Genomic DNA, 23507 nt, shown 5'->3' on the forward strand with positions numbered 1-23507 from the left:
AAAGCTGCTCGTATGACTTCTGAGGCAACCTTCCACTAAAACTGGTCAGATCTTCATGTAGTGTAGGTCATCAAAAGTATAAAAAAAATGAAACAGAGTATTTTAATCAAATTGCAAGTCATGGGTCAAATCCCTGGCTGATATTACAGTTCAATCGGAGCAGAACAGTAGGATGTTTAACCTCATTTCCTTTATATATCAGCTCAGTCGCATGGTTGTACCAACAAAGGAGTGAGGTTAAAAGTATTCTCTAATCACTATTCAGATATAACTCTGAATAAAAATGTTGTTTATAACAAAATAAAAGAAAGGGTGGGGGAGGGTGTAGTTAACCTGTCGAAGCATGTGGCGTTACTTCAATGGTTTCCTGGTGGGGGTGTAGTGCGAGCATATGAAGTCAAAAGCTATCATTGAGTCAAGTGGGGTGGTTTCAATTCCCCATTTGTGTGACAGACTGAGCGGGGTCAACTTCCAACCTTGTGGGTTTTCTGCACTTTACTACCACTGCTAAAGACCCATACACACAATCAAATTATTGAAATAAAATTAACCATACCTTAGTCACAAAATGACCTAGTTTGTGTCAAGTGGGTGTTAAACCCCATCCCTCTCTCTCAATGGTTTCCAGGCTCCACTAAAAGACACACAATGCATAAGTAAATTCCTTGCCGTAAACTAAATAAACCTGGAGATGGTTTGTCATTCTCTAGTAAATGGGGGGGGGGGGGGTTTGGATGGCTGAATGGTTAGCGTGCCCGCGCTGTATCATAAAGTCTGTCATTGAGTCGACTGGCGTGGTTTCGAATCCCCGGTTGTACGTGACAAGGAGTAGGGTCGCCTGTCCAACCTCGTGGGTTTTCTCCGGGTCCTCCGGTTTCCTCCCACTGCTAAAAACCCCTACGCGCAAGCGAATTATTGAAATAAAATTAAACCATGTGTTAGTCCCGAAATGACCTAGTTTGTGTCGAGTGGACGTTAAACCCCATTTCTCTCTCTCTAGTAAATGGAAGTAATACTTCTCAAAATTCTCGAATTATACTTAGTTTATTTCCACTAAAACTGTTGATTCAGAAACTTAAATGTTGGTCAACTAGCTTAGTGTCTGTTGTAAGTGTAACTAATTGTACAGACAGCCTAAGTTTAGTATGATAGTTGATGCAAGGCAGGCATTCCTCTGTGCGTCCCCCACCCCCCCATTGAAACAAAATACAGAGGCAGTCCTATGTGCATGTAAACAAACCTATGTGTACATAAACCTATGTTTGAATTAGAGAGTATGTGGAAAAGTTGCTGTCCAGGCAAAATTCTACTCCTAGAACACTGCAAGGTGTTTGCCCGTCTTCATTGCAATTTGGTGCAGAAAAGTAATCTGCTGGGATTTTTCCCGTTTCCTTCTACAGCTAAAGCAACAATGTGTTAGTCCCAAAATAACATGGTTTGTGTCCAATAAAACCCATTTCTCTTGTGTTGATGTAAGGTTTTGAATACAGATCCAATACTGACTGGGAGCAGACTGGCTTAGTGAGTAACCTGGAGATGTGGGTTAGCTCACGGTGTTGTCCAAGAAAGTTGTTCCTCAGGATTTCTAAGCTTGGTTTCCTCCGTCACTGTTGCCAGACAAGGAGATCCTAAGAACACACTGGCATGTACGTAAAAGAACCCTTTAGAATTGGAATTCGATATCCGAGTAGGCTATCTTGAGATACGATCTAAAAAATTTCAGATGCAAATATTGAACAGTTCTGAAAACGATCGCAAGATTTACTTGACAATCGCGTTGATCATTCAAGACTAAAATTCAGACTGGTTAATTGACTCTAATAAAATGTGATATAAAAAAAACCCTAATAATTGATTAAAGCAAACTTTATTTCTAAATAATTTCAAATACCTTGTGCAAAAAACGCATCACAATTCCATTTATGTAACAAAAACAAACAATAACAATCAAATAATTTAATAAAATTTAATAAAGTCACGATTTTAAATAATTTACTATAAAGGCAACTTGTAAAGTAACAATGGGAAATAAGTTTTCAGTGAATACCACGGACCGTGTAAAATAATTTTTATTTCTCTAACTATACATCAACTGATCATTTCACTGGTCATCATAATATGACGTAAGTAGGGTAACACTTATGACGTACTTATTTGACACGTGACGTGTCGATTGTGACAATTCGTAAGTTACATGTGTAATGAAATTTATTAAAATTCTCAAATAGACAAATTTTCGGCATTTTAGCATATTTAACGTCAATTATTCAACAAATAAATTACAAACTATTGTTAATGAACAATAAAATGAAATGGGTTTTAACGCCCGAACGTTGAGCACCAATCGGGCTAATGGTGACGGGCGAACCACTATTTCTTGACAGTGACAAGGGGGAACCAATGAGATCGAACACGGTACCTTCTTAACATGGAATCATGTCTGTATAATCAAGGAAGACAATTGTCATAAAACTTTGATGAACAAATCGGATAAAATTAGCCATGGTATTAGATTGAGACGTGTACAAAAAACCTCAGCAGATTCCGGTACTCTACATCTCGCCTCGGCTCGGCTGTATGACGGTAAGTAATATGTACCTACACCTATACCATTGCGATGTGGCACTGGTGTCAAACTTATTAGGAAAACCTGCCGCTTTTAGAAAGAAGGGTGTAGAATTTTCAGTGATAAGTTATCCTTGTTTAAAGAAAATCGGATAAACATGAAAGAAAACAGCTTTAGACTTTGAATGCTTTGTATAATAAAACATTCTTCAAAGACCACGTCATGGGCGACCCCGTTGATAACCCAGGAACTTGAAAGTAGTTCCAATAGTGGACTTGGTCATGCAGCCGAGGCTAGATAAAATAAGATAAGATTTTATTGCATCGAAACATCGGTTTAGGACAGCATACAATACAAACGTGTACATAAAAATTATAACGATATGAGAATTATTACACAAGATACACAATATTGCATCGGGTGTATTTTACTCGAATCTGCTGAGGTTTGCCGAGTGCAAAAAACGGTGTTAAAATGCACGAAGATAATACTGACGTCATTAACATATATGACGTCACTGAGAAGTTTGTCAACTATTTCTACGACGTCATTTTAGTGAACGACTGGGAAAACTGAAATGATCAGGAACCATTTAATGAAGATCTACGGTAAAATGAGGAATATGAAAGTTTGTGTTATTAAAGATTAAAAATGTTGTAGAATGTATAAAACAGAAAACTCATGCTATACCATACAATTATTTATTTATTTCATTTATATCACATTTATTTTACTTTATGTTGCAAACTATCGATGGATTCTCATGTGTGTCTGTAGATGACAACTCTGATTACATGAATAACCACAAACATCACACTTATAAGATTTTTCACCAGTATGAATTCTCATGTGTGTCTGTAGACTACCATTCCGATTAAATGATTTACCACAAATATCACACTTATATGATTTTTCACCAGTATGAATTCTCATGTGTACCCGTAGATCACTATTCTGAGTAAATGATTTACCACAAACATCACACTTGTAAGATTTTTCACCAGTATGAATTCTCATGTGTCTCTGTAGATCACCATTCAGATTAAATGATTTACCACAAACATCACACTTATAAGATTTTTCACCAGTATGAATTCTCATGTGTATCTGTAGATGACAACTCACATTAAATGATTAACCACAAACATCACACTTATATGATTTTTCACCAGTATGAATTCTCATGTGTCTCTGTAGATTACCATTCTGATTAAATGATTTACCACAAACATCACACTTATAAGATTTTTCACCAGTATGAATTCTCATGTGTATCTGTAGATTACTATTCTGATTAAATGATTTACCACAAACATCACACTTATAAGATTTTTCACCAGTATGAATTCTCATGTGTACCCGTAGATCACTATTCTGAGTAAATGATTTACCACAAATATCACACTTATAAGATTTTTCACCAGTATGAATTCTCATGTGTATCTGTAGATGTTGACTCTGATTAAATGATTTACCACAAACATCACACTTGTAAGATTTTTCACCAGTATGAATTCTCATGTGTCTCTGTAGATTACCACTATGATTAAATGATTTACCACAAACATCACACTTATATGATTTTTCACCAGTATGAATTCTCATGTGTATCTGTAGATCACTATTCTGATTAAATGATTTACCACAAACATCACACTTGTAAGATTTTTCACCTGTATGAATTCTCATGTGTTTCTTTAGATCACTATTCCGATTAAATGATTTACCACAAACATCACACTTGTAAGGTTTTTCACCAGTATGAATTCTCATGTGTATCTGTAGATTACTATTCTGATTAAATGATTTACCACAAACATCACACTTATAAGATTTTTCACCAGTATGAATTCTCATGTGTATCTGTAGATCACTATTCTGATTAAATGATTTACCACAAACATCACACTTATAAGATTTTTCACCAGTATGAATTCTCATGTGTGTCTGTAGATTACCACTCTGATTACATGAATAACCACAAACATCACACTTGTAAGATTTTTCACCAGTATGAATTCGATGTTTATCACGTCTTTTATGTAGATTGTTTTGGTTCTGTGTGACTCTAGTCTTGGCCAATGGCTGTGTTGTTTCTTTTGGTGTCAGACCGACATCAATTAATTCATTTATATTTCGTTCAGATAATTTATTTAGACCCTTCCAATCTATCTTCATGGATAATAATCTGTCTATGTTCAATAGCTCAAAGTGTCGAAGGTAAAAATGTTTCAACAGATTTAGTGGCGAGGCATATGATGTTGAACAGAAACGACATGGATATGTATCTGAAATAATAAATGTTTTGAATGGAAATGAAATTATATTAGTTATCAACAGCTAAACAGTCGAGATAACACTGTAAATAAAGTGGGTTTATATCAAGCATTTCACACCAATATGTGCCAATATTAATTGCCGATGTCTGAAAATTATAAAGTTGGATAGTCACATTGATACAGCTTTGCCCCTACATCATTTCTATTTTAGAGTTTGTCCAAAATTCTATCCGGATTATCCATTACCCTTATTATTGTTAGTGTTTTGACTTTCTAACGCCTGGCGTTAATTGGCAGAATTCCAAGAAATGCCAATCAACAGGAATGGAATGGACCGAGAAGAAGCCTGTGGATATGGTAATCTCAGCGGGGTGGGGTGGAGGCTACGAAATTAATGTTCTTGCATAGTTTGGGGCCGTTTTTATTCACGGTAGTATAACTCCGACAGCTTTTTTAAATGGTTTTCCCAGAGGAAGGGTGGAGGGGGACGCCAAGAAATTAGTGTGCTCGCGTAGTTTTTTTTTTTTAAATGCGGCTCATATAATATTTCATAAATATACATAATTATCATTAAATAGACATACAATACCTGGAATTATTGGTTTTGATCCATTTAATCTCCATGGCATCTGTTTTAATAAATTAGTAGTTGTATTTTTTCTACTGGTCTGATTGTGGAATGCAACAAAAGATGACTTGGACCATAATGGTTTGTTTATTCCCAGATCTGCAGCATATTCACTTCCATACCTACAAAAAGAAATTTAAACAAATGAATCAAAGTATTATATATTCTGATTTTTTTCTGGGTCAGAGGGCCTTCTTCATGAATTTTTTAAAGGATGCTGCCACTTCACTGGCTGAGTGTTAAATTTGGTATCAGGATTTTAAAATTAAGTAAATGAAAACCGTACCATCTTTAAATATTTCAATCAAAGTTTGTGTGAATAATGCTAAAGTATTATATTTTCTTTTTTTTTCTAGGGTCAGAGTGCCTTCTTCGCGAATTTTTGAAAGGATGCTGCCCTTTCATTGGCCGAGTGCTATATTTGGTACCAGGATTTTAAAATTCAGCAAATGAAAACTGTACCATCTTTAAATATTTCAATTAAAGTTTCTATGAAGACCGTCTAGATTAGTCTGTTCATACAGTGGTTTCTCTTCTGTACAATAGAATGGGATTTATTATTGTCTCATCAACACAAAACTCAGGTCAATTAAAGGCGAACATTTCTGCATACTCGTCTTCGATTTCCAGTGCCAAGTGTGACTAGCCGCACGTTACCTGACGGCCAAGCCCACTACTCCAATTTAATTTGTTTAATCTTTAACTATTAATTTATTTAAAGGGGTATATGTAAGATTAGATAAAGAACTGACAGTCCTAGCTATAATAGTTCAAAAATAGACAATGAAAAGGAAATATGTTGAAAGTTTCAGTCAAATTACTTCACTCTGAGTCGAGATATCGGCTATAAAATTACAGCGTAGCTTCGATTGTCATTGCTACCGTTGTTAGGATAATAAACAAAGTCTCGATTATCTATTTTTACAGTAGATCATCAAGATAGAATTTAAATCTAATGAAAATCAAGGCTGATCCGATGGCATTCAGAGTTAATTATCGGCTTGATAAGTCAATTAATGTCTAATTAATAGTTTAGATAACATTTAAGGCCTAAAGAAAGACCCGCAATAGGCAGATTTAGCTCAAATTGCAGAATGTATTTTTAATTTATTTAATAATACATAGCCAGTTCGTAATAGAACCATAGAATTAATATCTGTTCTGGTTGAAATATATTTCTTCTGCTTTGATTTACTAACCAAACAAGAATTTCTGTTCCAGGTTGAATATCTTTAAATGCACGGTAATAAATCTGTCCTTTATACTGATAAGCTGTTACATTCTGTTCTTGTTCTGTTCTAGCACAATTTACGTATCTCATCCAGTTTGAAGTGGCTGGATTTTGAGCATCTATAAAATGCTCATGTTTTCTATCTTGAAATATCTGAATTTTATAAAAAATAACAGAACATACTAGCTTATTTGAAAATGTGTGTATGGACTATAATAAAATAAACTTTCCGGACTTCCTGTTCATGCATTCCATGGTTGATAACCCAGAAAAATCAGTTATTAAATTAAAAGATGTTTAATGTCTTATCAACAGAATTCTTTGATCATTATGGTAACTCTTTTATTTCAATGCTAGATAGGCGAATTTTTACGACTCAGGTCACTTCCTAATACATGGCACAAATCCTGTGGAACTGTTTGGAGCTAAAGAACTCAAAACTCTTGGAATCTTTCTTGAAAGTCACAATACTTGTTTTTTTCTGATAAATGTAGAGAGCTGACAACTGCGCCACGAGCATACACCCATGGAATGTGTACATTATAAATACACAATATTAACGCTAATATTTGGCCAGGGATTGGTATGATTACCAAATTTCCATTTATTTCTGAACATGGTAAAATATGAACCGACCCATCAAAGTCACGTTGTATTTATTAACAATTTGCACATATCGACAACTTTATTTATATTTCTTAATATAACATCATCTCAGGGTTCTACATAATGATAACTTCCATAGGTAATCAAATTTTCAAAAGATTGCATTATAAAAACTAAGACTAACAGTTTGATTTTGCCAATCGACTTCCTACCTGCCAACAGTAACCAGAACTCTGAGCTTTCTCGAAATCCTTCACAATGTCTCCTCTATACGGTCCAAATCTTGTTCTATTAGAAAAGTGTTTAGTTGTCCAAGCACCTTGTCCAGCATTAGGTATTGAAGATTGTTTTATTTCTATACCATCTGGTAATGTTTTCAGACATCTTGTAGAATCAGATTTTCTTGTAGCTTCAACCTAGTTACAATAAATAATGTTTTAATGTTCAGAAAAGTTCATGGAAATTCAATCGGATTAAAATACAGATCTATATTCGTTTTTTTTTATACTTTCGAAGGCCTACACTACATGAAGATCTGGCCCCAAGTTCGCAAAGCATTCTCAGACTTAAGTTAAGAATTTACTCAACTTTCAATCACTGTTTATGAGAAATATCTTTGATCCAGAAACACAAAACTTTGCACAGTTTATTATTGACATATTTGATACATTAAAACAACAAACGGGTTTATAAAGGGCTAATTTTGAGTAAATTCTTAACTTATGTCTGAGAATGCTTTGTGAACTCGGGGCCTGACCAGTTGTACTGGAAGGTCACGCAATGGGTCGTTCGAGCGGCTTTTGACCCTATGACGTTAATCAATCAGCGTTGACGTATCTAGTTGTTTATCCAGTTCCGCGCATCGCACGCCAACAAGTCGCCGTAAAAAAACAGATAGTTTCAATAGCTAATACCTCACGCCATCCAGAACGCAAGTTAAATAATACAACTTCCATATTCTAGTGTAGTACAGACAAATAAAACGAAATAGGATCTGTGTTTTAATCAGAATGATGGAAACTTGTAAACTGAAAGATGACCCAATTAATAATCTACCACTGTATCGGTCAGAATTCAGAACGATAGCTATACCATTATTATATTGACTAATTGTCATTCATAGTATCAGTCTGAGACAGAACGATAGCTATAGTATACCATTATTATATTGACTGGTTGTCATTCATAGTATTGGTCAGAATGATAGCTACATCAAACCAACGGTTGCCAGGAAGGATACGTCCACATTTTGCAAGAGATGGATAGAGAACAAGCAAAAAACAAACGCGATTTTTTGTACAATCAGGGGCCATAATCCAGAAAGCTATGGTCTTAAATGCCCAAATATCAAAAGGGACTGAGATTTCTGTGATATAAAGATACGTTTTAAGTTTTATCAAAATTGGATAAAAACTGTGGCCTCTAGAGGGTCCATAACCTTTGTATTACATACTTATACACAACTTGGGTACAAAGAGCGGCCATTTTGTTGGGCAGTTTTGGTCCGATTTTCATGAAATACCAACTCAATCATCATTAAGGTGTAACGGTGATATATTCACACTTTTTTTTTTAAATCAGTTGTTAATAATTGTGACCTCTAGAGGGACCACAAGCTAAAAACACGAATTTTCGTACAATCAGGAGACATAATTCAGGAAGTTATGATCCGATATGCGCGAATATACAAAGAAGCCAAGATCTTTTGGTTATAAACATGCATTTCAAGTTTCATCAAAATCGGATCAAAATTGTGACCTATACAGGGTCCACAATCTAGATATAATACCATATTTTTACACTATTCGCGTACAAGCGGCGGCCATTTCTTCCGACAGTTTTGATCCGATTTTCACGAAATTCAAACTCAACCTTCATTACGGTGTAACGGTTATATAATCAAATGTTTTTTTTAATTGGATAATATTTGTGACCTCCAGAGGGACCACAGGCTAAAAAAGCTGATTTTTTGTACAATCAGGGGCCATAATTCAGGAAGTTACCACCCGATATGCGCAAATATCGAAAGGAACCGTGATCTTTGGGTTATAAACATGCATTTCAAGTCTCATCAAAATCGGATTAAAATTGTGACCTCTGTAGGGTCCACAAGCTAAAAACGTGATTTTTCGTACAATCAGGGGCCATAATCCATGAAGTTTCTATCCGATATGTGCCAATATCGAAAGCAACGGCCAACCGAGATCTTTTGGAGATAAACCTATATTTCAACTAGGGAGGTTCCGCAACCAGTACGAAGTATATGGTTGATAAGCGTCAAGTGATCGGCAATTGTTTTGATTTTGGACAAATTTTCGGGCTGTGAAATTTGTTTTGTTTTTTTTGACACTCAGCCACTAGGTCGAATCATCTCGAATTTGATAAGAACACATTGCAATGGACTTCTTGGAGACTAAAATTTAAATTAATTTGATATTTTTGTACGAAATACGAAGCCCTGTTCGTAGTTTGTACTTGTTGCGGAACCTGTCAAAAACGAAATACGAAGTACGAAGCCGTGTTCGTACTTCGTAGTTCGCACCGGTTGCGGAACCTCTCTATTACCGTAAAATTACGAATTTCATTCACAAATCAGCGAGAAAATCACGATTTCGTACCTCGTTTTTTAAACCCGAACTTTTCAAGAAATCTTCGTAGAAAAATGACGAACCGAAGGTCGCTTATGTCAATGAGAACAAAAAAAGTGATGACGTCAGCACAAAAAAAACTTCGTAGTTCGTACTGGTTGCGGATGGCCTCTACTACGGAGAACGCTAGATCGGCGACATTCCTACACATTTTAGCACATATGACGTCATATATGGATTGTGGGTTAGTGTTAGGATAGGGGTTAGGACATGCAGATTTCGCCAAAGCCTGAAAACTTAAACAGGACTAGCCCCAAGCCTAACCCTTGACCAATCCCAATCCTTGCCCTAACGCAAAATCCACATATGACGTCATATGTGCGGGATCGTCTGCTACATGAAGATCTGACCGATTGTAGTGAGGAGGTCATACGAGCGGTTTTGACCCTATGACGTCAGACATTTGATTAACCAATCAGCGTTGATCTCTCTTGTGGGTTACCCAGAGTACCGTGCACCTCACGCCAAAAACTCGCCGTAACAGACTGTTATATATTGGCTAAACCCTCACATCAACCAGAACTCGAGTTAAATAACAACTCTTCCAGATCCTAGTGTAGCCAAGACGAGTAAAACGAAATTTTGAACTAAAAAAAACGAAACGAAATAGGATCTGTGTTTTAATCAGATTGGATTACTACTGTATATTAGTATGTGAAAATTGATAAATTTAATTCCAGAGAATGTATTATCAACCCTTAAACCCCGTCTATTAGTAATCTTTTTATCCAATCTTACCAGTGTGTCTTCTACTATTTTATAACTTCCATGAACAGGACAATCACCAGGATATTCTTTATTACATTCTTCACAATCTGAAAGAAAAATGGGGTTTAACGTCCAATCCACACAAACTATGTCATTTCTGGGCTAATATAATATGGTACAATTGTGTTTCAGTAATTTAGAAAACACACAAAGTTGGGCATGATACCCTACTCCTTGCGCAGCACAAGTTTGGCATAGACAATCCAGCCACCTACTATCTAAAGCGCACGCGTCAGTCGACAGTCTCGATACGATCATCCACCTCAACCGACAATCTAAAAAAGTGATAGTAAAGGTACAGAGGCCATAATTGTACCGGGTCTTTAAAATTTAAAAGTTAATAAAATTTATTTTAAACATACATTATGCAAGAGCTAAATCTGTCTATTGCAGGTCTTTCTTTAGGCCTGAACTGTTATCTAAACTATTAATTAGACATTAATTAACCAATCCAGACCATAATCAACTCTAGATGACATCGCTAGCCTGCGATCTTTAGTAGATTATGAGCCGATTTACTGCATAACTTTCCTTCACGATTTAACGATTAAATGGATAATCGAGACTATGATGTTCATCGTACTGACTTTAGTAATGATGATCAAGGCTAGCCGGAAATTTCTCGGTTCATAGTGGATCAATTTGAATGAAATTTTTAGCAAATTGTCTTTACATTATCTAGTTTTTAACTATTATAGTGAGAACTGTCAACTCGTTATCGAATCTCCCATAATGTATCTTTAAATGAAAACCCTGATGTTGTTCGCGACTATATGGCGGATTATGAAATAACCTGATTTCGAAACATCTTTTCTTCATTTTTAACATCCCGTCAAAACAATTCTTCGGTCATTTTGAAACATAATAATATCAAATTTGACATGTTGACATGTTGGTATGTACTCCGATTGATTATTTAACATTTAATTAAGAAAACAAAATTAAAATATCACTGCTAGATAATTTCCCAGCTCGGATTCAATCGGATTAAAACAGGACTATTAATAAAATTTTGCGAATACGTTTCGATAGCTGAAGGCTGCAATAGTGTCCTGAAATCATCCGACACTTAACAGATCTTGTGATTGGCTACCGTAGATTGCAAAATGGTCGAAAGTTTAACCTTGAAGAAATATAGACATGTTTCATCGACAGATTCTGTCAAGAAAAATATGTGACCAGAGAGAAAATAGAAGTGTACGATTTACATAAAAGGCAGAAAATTGATGGAATTTCGCTTCATCGTATCTTTGTAAATAAACACAGAAGGAACTTTAAAGGGCATTTAGTGAACGGGATATATAATAAACTGACAACTTTATGGATAACATTCACTCTTAATTAGTTTATTGTTATCCACTTGTATATAACCTAAAACCTTCTGTAACATGTTTGATTGTATCATTGCTTGATAACGGTGAGAGTATCCTCATTGAAACGTTGCAGTTAATAAAACCCAGTGAATGTTATCCATAAAGTTGTCAGTTTATTAAACACTGAAGGAACTGTACCCTTTTGGACTGATACAAGAAATTCAAGTTTTATAATATCTTATAGAGTGCACGCAATTCCATATCGCTCAAATCACGCTCAGTTTTATTAGGATAAAATGAGAAACTTACAAAGAAATTCGTCGTCATCAGGAACTTCAACATTCATGAAACTGGTTGTACGTGATGTCTGTCTTAAGGGATATCTGGGTTCTTTACTTTCTTCCTGGGTTTCTTTATCTTCAACTGGCTGGAAATAAAATTAATACAATTAATGCATATGGACAATGTCGTCAAACGGTTCAACAAAACAGCACAAGACAAAACCCGCACAAAATGGACAAGGTTGCAACAATGAATAAATTGTGAACGGTTTCACCTTTAAGAGGCAACGCCACTTATCAATCTGTTCTCTTGACGAAGTTACCCCGCACAGCATAGAGGGAACGGCACCATAGGGCAACATTTAAATGAACGTATATTTGAATAGAACTGGACTAAGAAGCAACCATCTTGCAAAAGATACTGAAAATGTTAAATATTCGTTGAAACCATAAACATCTCTGCAAGTTTCTCTAAAATCTGATCATAAGGAAGTTGTTTTTTCAAGAGCTTGTAGACAATCGCCATTAGACTGAACGAAAATAACTTACTTGGCTGGTTACTGTAGCTGCACAGGCTCGGCTTTTACGTGGTGTTTTGGTTTTAGTCGGTTGTTCGAATATTGGAAAAACTTTCTTAGGTGGTTGGTATGGTGTAAATTTATCTGATAAAACATTAAAATGTAATAAAATTGTTCAATTATGAGATTTTTTGGATTTAAACACTAGAGCTACACAGTGTTATTTTGATTAAGTCAGTCACAGCTTACAATATTTGTGCTTTTGTCTTGTGGACTTGTTGGTGGTGGTGGTGATTGGGTCGGTCCTCCTTCACATGTATTTTGTGACCGTAAATACAACAACCATATAGACAGTGTCTGCTATGGTACCGTACCAATAATGCGGGGGACTGAATGCAGTGGCATGCAGAGAAAAGAAGAAGGGGGCTGAGGGCATTCTTTTCAGTAGGAAATCCAATCAACGAACGGAAATTAAAATAACTATTTTTTTTTTTCAAAACAACCCTATACTTAGTTATAATAAAAACGTTGATTTAATCTGTTTTATTTACAATGTCCCCCATTTTAAGATTTCTGTTCACTAGGACCAATACCAGAATCTTTGAGAAAGAAGGGCATGTCAAGGTATCAAGAAACACGCTGCATGCCACTGATTGTATGTATTTTATTTGCAATGTCCCCCATTTTAAGATTTCTGTGTACTAGGACCTATACCGGAATCTTGGGGAAAGACGGGCATACAGTCAAGGAGTTGGCCCCTGGTATCACGAAACATTCTAAGTTTTCTGAGTATTAGGACCTATACTGAGGTCTTGGGGGGGAGGGGTGGTACTTGGCCCCGGGCACTAACTGTATATAAGAATACTTATCGACCTTTAGTCTTTTTACTCCGTTTATTTGGTTTCCATTCTTCATCACTATCTGATTCTGATTCCTCTACAGTTGTTTTACGTTTCCATTTGGCCGTCATAAAGGCTGGCTTCTTTACTGGTAAACCTAAATTATTACGGTAAACACATCAATTCTTTGCATCGAGTTAAAATACACATATAAATTTTAACTTTTCAAATACAGGGCCGGGTTTAGACCCTGGCGTACATCGTGCATTACGAGTTCGGGCCTCCTGCAACTTAGATATTAAATTACATGACCAATAAAAAGTAAACTAAAAGGAATCCCTTCCACTCCTGTATCGTATTTCATGGGGTTCAGTCGCAGTGTATTCAAGTATTGTTTCGGGCTGTATTCATAAACCCCGTAAAAACTAAATCCAACAAACTCATTCTAATCCCGTATCATGTTCATAATCTTATTTGATCATGGAAATATGTTTGCAAAATGGTGAATAGGCGAGTTCTGGCGTTACCGGAATATAAATCGAATATGTGATTTTTAAAATCAGTTACCCATTAATCGCATCATTTCAAAATTCTGACGTAAATTTTTATATCTTTTCTTCTCATAATCAGACATTGATTCCAATTGTTGTTTTGTGAAAAAACCATCAACATCATCAGGAACGTCTTTATCAAAATTTTTATAATCAAAATTATTCTGAAATAATAAAAAAGGTATCAAATTAATTATCAGTATTTTTCTGGATATATTAAGATCTTCAAGAAATAATTATCCGATGTGCATGATAAATGAAATGGAACTAAAGAGGGAAAACCAGGTTAGAAAATCTTGAGGAACATTCTCACTGGGATCGAACCCAGTATATCCGGGCTAGTGAGACAGCACCATCCTCACTAAATCATGGCACGGTATAAGCGTGTTATATTATTGGATAATCATTGACAGTTTTGGACACAGGTAATTTCGTCATAACAGCAAACAGGTGCCCCATTGAAGTTTTAATTTTTTGAAGTCATTTTAGTTTATTTTCATTTTCTTAAAACACGAGACCAAACTCACAGATATATTGAAATTATGATTCGGAATAAATTAACTGTTCCAACTATTATTATAATATACTATTTATGGCTGAGTGAGAGGAATAGGCACAAAAAAGAAACTAACTGAACTTATTGTGAACTTACAAAAAACTCCATTATTTGACTTCAAAAGCAATTCCGTTCTGATCTCTGAAGTTTGAACTCTGAACTACGTCTAAGGTAATCTGTAAACAGCAATCGTCGATTGATTCTCTAAAATATCAAATGAAAATATCAACAATTAAGTAACAACATATTTAGGAAAAAATTCTAACAAAGAAATAAACCTTTTGATTGTTAAAATGTATGTGTTGGAGCTTCAAATAAGTTCAAATCAGGGGACATGCAATTCAGGTGGCTAGTACAGTTTTGCACTGATCTTGTGCGCTTCCTGTTTTAGTTTTTTTTCTGTGTACATCTTTGTTAAGACAAGAGTTAAAATTCCATTCTATTATTCATTTATTGGCCGTGTTTATTGTAAACTAAGTAATTCATAAGATCCTACGACACGTCGGAAGGGCGCAAGTGGACCGACATAGGTCGGTTCTGGGGGCTATACGTCCCAAAGTCCCCGAATTTTTTTCTTTCAATTTGGGAACTCTGTTATTTGTTCCAAGACTGGAAATAAGGAACCGGTCACAGACAATGTCAGGCACAGGTTAATCAGGCTTTGTCAGGCACTACACCTCTGGTGCCTGTTATTTTGTTTGGCACTGATTTGTCTTTTTTATCGATATTATTAATACATGTCCGGCACTAAGTTGAAAATGTCAGGTACAATTTCATTAGTGCCTGACATTTTGTCAGGTACCGGTACACTTAAAACCGTTATTTCCAGGCCTGATTTGTTCTAAATCTAAGTAACAGAACGACTAAAGACACCCACCCACGTAGTGCACCACTGACAACAAGTGAACAAGAGCCCGGGAAAACCACAGTAGCACTCACACTGAACCAGTGTCTCTGACTCTCTGAGTGTGGCTCCGGAGAATAATTTACAGTTTTGCTTGCAGGAAGATAGACCTATTATTACTATATTAGCAGAAGCAGCCTAACGCCGAAGTAACGCTGTTAAGGCATTAGGGGACGAAGACCTCGACTTCCGAGATAACTTTTTGCAGTTTTCCTTTTTAGGCCTATTTAGCGCATTTTGCTATGATTCAATGAATGAGATAGTTCACATCATAGGGGTCATTCATGGCCATGGAATTTGCAGAATTGCTTAAATCTATTCACATAAATGGGCTATAGGCTGTAGAACCCGTGGCCGTAGTGTATAGGTCTATCTGTGTTTCATTACCGTTTGCTGTCGAGTGGCTGTCTCTTGAATATGACTGATTAGGCCTAGGCCTGTTTACTAGAAACGTCTGGAGTGGTGTGGAGTCAGGCTCTTTCTTGGCTCTAGGCTAGCCGCTAGTTGTACTTATCCAAATGTTGACGGCGTTTTCTTCTTCTCTGGTGACTGGTTACACTAGGACTATCGCTAATGATAAACACTATTTATAATTTAGGTGATGAGACACGCTTAATTTATCTGGACATAGAAGACTCTTATTTTATGTACCCTGACGAAAATTAAAAGAGCAGACGACGCGAAAATGGCGCCAACTTAGCCTCAAGCTATCCAGTAATTATTAATAACAGAAAGGCGTGATGATCGAGATTATACACAAAAGCGCGGAAATACAGTTAAAGGGAAACAGCTCCAATTAGTTATGCGGGGTTAGACCACCAAAGGTTTTGATTTTAATGTTACTCTACATGTAACTGTTTCAGTATTTTTGCAAATTATGAGATACACAATTTGTAATTTTAAACCAGATCCGAAAGTAAAACTAAAATCGCCATTCAAAAAGGTAAAAATGGAATGAAGACGTAAATACAGTTAAAGGGAAACAACTCCAATTAATTATACGTGTTAGACCACCAAAGTTTTCCATTTTAATGTTAATTGTCCGGCTCTGCCGCCTCAACATGTAACTCTTTCATTATTTTTGCAAATTATGAGATACACAATTTGTGATTTTAAACCTGATCTGAAAGTAAAACAAAAATCGCCATTCAAAATGATAAAAATAGAATGACGACGTAAATACAGTTAAAGGGAAAGAACTCAAATTAATTATGCGGGATTAGACCACCAAAGTTTTCCATTTTAATGTTAACTGTCCGGCTCTGCCGCCTCTACATATATATAACTGTTTCATTATTTTTGCAAATTGTGAGTTATACCATTTGTGATTTTAAACCAGAACAGAAAGTAAAACAAAAATCGCCATTCAAAAAGGTAAAAATGGAATGATAAAGAGGGATACAAATATGTAATCGCCTAATTTTCATTCGAAGGTAGCCATAATAGCCCCCCCCCCCCATCGCCTCTCACGCACTTCCCACGCCATTCTAATTGACACGGTGCAAATAATTATCATCTCTATGTAATTTATGCGTAAAACGGAATAGGTTTGAAGCTTCCCGGCATGAAGGCGTGGCTAAATTGACTAAGAGATCAATCAGAGGCTGCTAAAAATAGATTATGGCGACATGGGGTGGTTTTCTTGGGATCAAAATATTTTGGGAGTCATATGAAGCAAAGTTTTACCAGATGAATTTGTTTGAATAAATTTCAAATAATCTCTTTGACAGTTAGTACATTGTACGCTGGAATTATCCATCTGCAATCGGGGTATAGTGCAAATACATCCAAATAGATGTCCCCGCTCTCCCAATTTCACTTATGTATCCGCGTCTAGAAGATTTAGAAATAAATAAAATTCTTGGAAAAGACGAAAGACTACTAAACGTAGAAAACAACTGTGGTCTGAAACATTCATTAAACGTACGAAGTCACCTCCCTTTACTTTCCAGGAAGTTTAATATGCGCATGACCGGGAATAGCGGCATGAGAAAGTAAAGCGAAAAGTGACAAATTCATCAAAATTTATATAGATTGTCTGCCTAACAACCAAGTTTTATTGATATATTTGACAGAAAAGGACAGCGAAAACATGGCGAGTGTATCGTATCACATTGCCAATTTGTTGGAGAAGGTGAGTTACTGGATTTGTCATCACAATTTCAACCCATTACAAAAGTCAAAATGGTTGATAGAAAAATGTGAGAAAACGAATGAATCGTCTGGTACATAAATTCAACTGAAGGCTGAAGGGCGAACAAAATAGACCAAGAGATTATTTTTATTTTCATTTCATCCTTACATCAAAGGTTAATTCTAAACTGCAGAAAGAAATTCAAATTATGTCTTTAAGAATGAAATGAACAACAGTGACATTTAGGCCTACCGGACAACCGGTTGTAGGTCTATCGTCCCAGGATAAATATATTTGTTCCTCATCATACAATTTAATATACATGTATATATACTAGATGTTCTATAAAATAAAACATCTTCATATTTTATGAATTTTTACATAATCACTTTGTCATTTGCGAGATTGTTAATATCTTGATTTCTAGGTTGATGACAACTGGGCGATCATGTTTGATCCTAGAAATGTTACCACTACTGATGTCGTCCACCTTACTCCAGCCACAGCAGGGCTTGCCACGAGACGCGAGTAATTACTCGCGCGCACGCTACGCTCGCGTAAAACCAAATTTACGTGAGTGATTAAGTACTCGCGCAAATATAAAAAATAATTTAATCAGAAATAATTGAATATCGTGATATAAAAAGCCGTAAACAATTTGTATGCCTTCATATCGATGCACTATTGCACACGCGGCGTGTCTTTCCAGTGCCAACTGTTGTTACTAAAAATACTTTGAGACGCGTACTGCCAGGCGGTTTTTAAGCGGATGTCCTTTGCTGTGTCTGGATAATCAAACATTGAGCGGATGTTGTCGTTTCTATTAATAGCAATTCTTTCGATCCCGCATCTTTTCTGCAAATTGATGGGATTGAAATTGTTTTACCTGTTCTTTTACCTTTCTAAGCTTTACCCGAATCCCCTCAGCACGCCAACGATGGCAAAGGGAAGCCCAGTTTCTCTTGCAACGTTCTTGTCATGGGAAGACGATTTACAGATAATATTACTGCCAAGGAAATAAAAGAGTATGCATTGTCATTGTGTGTGAAATAGCTTTATTCAACGTCCGCTTCCACCGAAGTGACAAGAGCATTGCCATTAGGCACATGAAATTTAAATGGCTACTCACGCACATCATTCTGCGTGAGTAAATACATGTACTCGCCTCACTCGCGCAAGTCTATATTTGCGTGAGTAGTCATCTACTCGCCTCCAATTTGCTCGTGGCAAGCCTTGCACAGTAGTGGCTCGTCCTTACGGAGTTCCTTAGTTTTTTAGTGAAATCACTACAAAAAGTTGACTGGCCTATACCTCCCTTAATTTACACATAAACTGACCCAAAACAGTACTGCACTTAGCTTAACATATAATAAATCTATTCCTATTGAAATAAAGGTGAAGCCGTACCGCATAATTATATGATTTGATGAAACTCAACTGCTAGGCGAAATTTCAACAGGCTGGTGTCATGGCCGCTTGTGTGTAATACGTCATCACAAGAACGCATAACCACAAAGAAAAATTGTTCGGTAACTGTTTAGTGGTCCAGTCTTCACTATTTGTCATAGAATTACTTATTCCAATACAAACTGTAATGATATGTGTTGACAATTGTGTTTGAACCTATTTGAACTTGCGTAAGGATTCTTAGACTGTATCAGTTGTAACGTTAAACACACAGTTTGACGTTACAAGTATAGTAACTAGTTTGATCCGACTCCCTTGTCTAATCATTTTTACATTTTAGGGTTAGGTATTTAAGATTAAAACCTATAAATTCAGGGTTAGGGGTTTAAGATTAAAACCAATGAGTAAGACAAAATCTTCAACAACAATGAAATATTGAGACACCGACTACTGTAGAAATTTATGTTTGGTTTATTTATGTTTGCTCTCTTATAATCTATACTGTTAGTGTTAGCGACATCTTTTTGATTTAATAAAATTTATATCCCCAAAGATTGTACCACCAGCAAAAATAAAATAGTTCCTGGTAGTCATATTTTTCTTTTTACAAGGTTGATTTTACTTAATCTTCTAAATTACGATTTATTACCTTCTCTCTACACTCGACACAAACTAGGTCATTTCGGGACTAACATAATTTTATTTCAATAATTCGCTTGCGCGTAGGGGTCTTTAGCAGTGGGAGGAAACCGGAGGACCCGGAGAAAACCCATGAGGTTGGACAGGCGACCCTACTCCTTGTCACGTACAACCGGGGATTCGAAACCTCGCCAGTTGACTCAATGACAGGCTTTATGATACAGCACGCGCATGCTAACCATTCGGCCATCCAACCCCCCGTGACGTTCAGACTCCACACAAACAACCGTTGGTACTCGGTCTGGTTAAGGTTCAGATTTATTTAACGACAGTTTGGACTCGATAATAACAAGGTTTCTGACAATAATAAATGATGAAAAATAAAATCATTGTTGAAACTTTGTGTATAATTTTGATATGTTTTTGTTTTATCAAATAGTACTGAAGCTCGATTAATTAACCACGGCCGAGATAAGTTCATATTCACAGATGTTTTTATAATAAGTAGACTGGTATTGAGTGTTGCAGGTCTTTCTTTGGGCCTGAAATGTTATCTAAATTATTAATTGGCTATTAATTAACTCTTAAAACTACATGTATAATCGTTAGCCTGCAATATTTACTGGATTTGAATACATTTTGTGATGAATAATTTAACGTAAAACTGGATAATCAAGATTTTTTTTGTCATCATATCAATGTCAGTAATGGCGATCGAGACTAGCCTAAAATTCAATGGCATATCTTGGTTCAGAGTGAAGCAATTTGACTGAAATTTTCAGCATATTTTGTTTTCATTATCTATTTTTTAACTATTATAGCAAGAACTGTCAGCTCTTCATCTAATCTTCCATAATACTCCTTTAATTGTGTACGCTCGTGTAAGCTTATGTTACATAAAACAGAATAATTGCAATCAACTCGCAGTCATGATTGTCAGTGTTTGCCTCAAACATGAAAGAACTGTAAAATTCCTTTTAACATATTATAATAACATCGCGATTATCGATCAATCAGTTTTAACATTTCCGCTTTGATCGTGGCCATTTTTAATATTTTCCCCAAAACGTTTTATGCACTATATTTTAAATATTTATCGATTTGTTTTGCCTTCTACTGAAAGTTTGTTGTTGAACTCATGTCAAAGTGCTGCTTACATTTTATTCCAAAGGGTTTGGTAGGGATGACTTTTGATAACCTCACATGACGTGTATGTACATATTAACCTTTGAGAGGCATTTATTAACTGGATAGAGAGCAATAAACTAGACACATACTTAAAGGAGCTAAATCGCTAATACATGGGACCTAGAAATTGACCCAAATGGGTCGCAACGCATATAATAATGTGATCTGATTGGATATAAACTGATTTACATTCAATTGTTTCCGTTTTGACTCTAATTTAAAATCAGTTATGTCCAGCGAAATAAGGCATGTGTCTCAACCCTATAGCAATTTCTAGCGTCTGGTTATTCCAGTCTATTCAGCAGGCTCTCCAGTTGAATATGTCTAGCCTCGTTCTTTCTGGTCACTTGTTGCAAATGACGCTAAAACGCACTATGGTACACGATTCGTGTACCAATGGTAAAACATTTATTTTATCTTAAATATTGGATATCAGAAGCCTGCCTTTTCTTGGTAAGATCACAACATCAATGTTGATTTGAATTGACAAATAATTCGCATTTTCAACGTGTAAGACTTTGGATGATATTGAGACTTAGCTACTTTAAGGAAAAACAGCTACTTATTTATTTGGGCGACATTTCGAAGAGTATTCTCTCAAAGTGGTCAAGCTAATACTCTTCGAAACGTCGCCCAAATAAATAAGTAGCTGTTTTTCCATAAGTATGTGTATAGTTTATTACATGTAAATATGTTGAGTAAGTCATTTTCAAAGAATTCATCCAGAACAGGGCTTGCCACCAAGAAAATGATGGCGCAAAATTAAGCACTTGCGCAAAATTAACCACAGTATACATGCCAAAGTTCGGTTCAGGGTACTTTAAAATTCAGTATTGCCTTTCGGTAAACGGTACAGATTTTTTTACCCGTCCATTTTCTTCCGAAACTCAACTATCATGCAGAGTTATGTTCCCCTGTAGTTTATGTGACTAGCAGGAAAGATGGCTTCCGGCAATGCGACACCTATCACACCGAAAACACATTCACCTCCAGCAAACCACAGTCACGGATATGACAACATTTTGGATTAAAAACACCAGATGGAAAAAATCTGTGGCTAATAATGTGACATTGTCATGTACTTGTTTTTATTTTTTAAGTAAATTCGGAAAGACAAATACTGTGATATATTTCATATTGTCCGGTCCATACTGTGATACATATGATATCGTGAGGTTAAAGTTAGCGGATCACTGCAGCCTTATATTGTGCAGCCATAGTTTATGATTTACAAGACTAGTACATCATAACCAGGGTTCCCGCAGTCCTTGAAAATCCTTGAATATCCTTAAATTTAAAATTTCATTTTCAAGGTCTTGAATATCCTTGAATTTCCCGGAAATAGGAAAATATCCTTGAATTTCAGTTGAGATCCTTTATTTTGTTTCAAATGTCTTCAATTCCTTTTAAATATGAGATTATAACGATAGTTGGTAATGTTTTGGTTATTTTTAAGATGAAAAATTGTAACTTTAGGCTAAAAAATGTCCTTGAAAATCCTTGAATTTGACGTATATTTATCCTTGAATATCCTTGAAAAAATGTTTGACGAAGTCGCGGGAACCCTGCATAACAAATACAGATTGTCAACCCACAAAACAAATGAAACACATGTTTAATCAACAACTTTATTCTTGACCTGTATGATAAAATAAATAGTGTCATTAGTGACACTAGCATTTAATATTTATTGGCCCACATTGAATGTGGTTATAATGCCTGGGTGATGTTAGGAGCTGTCTCTCTCTTTTTTAGTGCTGGGGGGGTTGGGTGGCTGAATTGTACACAGCAAGGAATATGATCGTCTGTGGTCTATTTTATATTATATTCTCTATCGTTCTGGAGCCATGGTGGCTAAGTGGGTAAGATGCTGGCTCACTAGCCTGGAGGTCGCATGTTCGATCCCTGCATTGGCTGAGACAGTTCATCGTGATTTTCCGACGTGGTTTCCCCTTGTCAGTGGTGCAAGATGGAGGGCCTGACAAGGACAGCTGCCTAGTCGTCCAGATGGTACGAAAAACTGAGGCCATGTGTATACATTGGCGTGCACGTAAAAGATCCCTTGACAGTTGGAATTAGATATAAGAGTAGGCCATAGTGCCGTTCGGTCAGAGCATGCTGTATGGCATATACCCGTCTTCATTAGACCATTTCTCTATTTTTCTCTCTTTTTCCCACTCTCAGTGCTAGGTACTGTGTATAATGAATGTTAAACCCCATGAATACGTACTTGTCTTTCTCTCCCTACATGTTCTGGGTAGATTGAATTTACTGAGTATTCCCTGTCTTTCAGATGACATCAAGTGATAAAGATTTCCGTTTTATGGCCACTAATGATTTGATGGGAGAATTACAGAAAGATTCAATCAAATTAGATGATGATAGTGAACGAAAGGTTAGTAAACTTTAATCATTTAAAGCCCCAAGATGTCAGAATAAACATTTAAAGTT

The 23507-nt window shown here is 36.0% G+C and overlaps 2 protein-coding genes across 2 annotated transcripts in view; one reads left to right on the forward strand and one right to left on the reverse strand.

The window, feature by feature from the left end:
* Nucleotides 1–1957: 1957 nt before the first annotated feature.
* Nucleotides 1958–16359, reverse strand: LOC126810270 (zinc finger protein ZFP2). Its single transcript, XM_056103560.1, is given in 10 exon segments — nucleotides 1958–4854; nucleotides 5435–5595; nucleotides 6673–6857; nucleotides 7523–7726; nucleotides 10697–10773; nucleotides 12349–12466; nucleotides 12870–13834; nucleotides 14245–14392; nucleotides 14881–14988; nucleotides 16076–16359. Coding segments are annotated over 6 exon segments (2205 nt in total). The 5' UTR covers nucleotides 12386–12466; nucleotides 12870–13834; nucleotides 14245–14392; nucleotides 14881–14988; nucleotides 16076–16359; the 3' UTR covers nucleotides 1958–3313.
* A 1302-nt stretch (nucleotides 16360–17661) lies between these two features.
* The window catches only part of LOC126831865 (cullin-associated NEDD8-dissociated protein 1), a 39455-nt gene continuing 33609 nt past the window's right edge, over nucleotides 17662–23507 (forward strand). The window contains exons 1-2 of the mRNA XM_050562548.2: nucleotides 17662–17822; nucleotides 23350–23451. Coding sequence (XP_050418505.1) covers nucleotides 17781–17822; nucleotides 23350–23451 — 144 coding nt within the window. The 5' untranslated portion in view covers nucleotides 17662–17780. The remainder of the gene's footprint in view (nucleotides 17823–23349; nucleotides 23452–23507) is intronic.

This window comes from Patella vulgata, chromosome 1 (assembly GCF_932274485.2).
Source record: "Patella vulgata chromosome 1, xgPatVulg1.2, whole genome shotgun sequence".
Classification (NCBI taxonomy): domain Eukaryota; kingdom Metazoa; phylum Mollusca; class Gastropoda; family Patellidae; genus Patella; species Patella vulgata.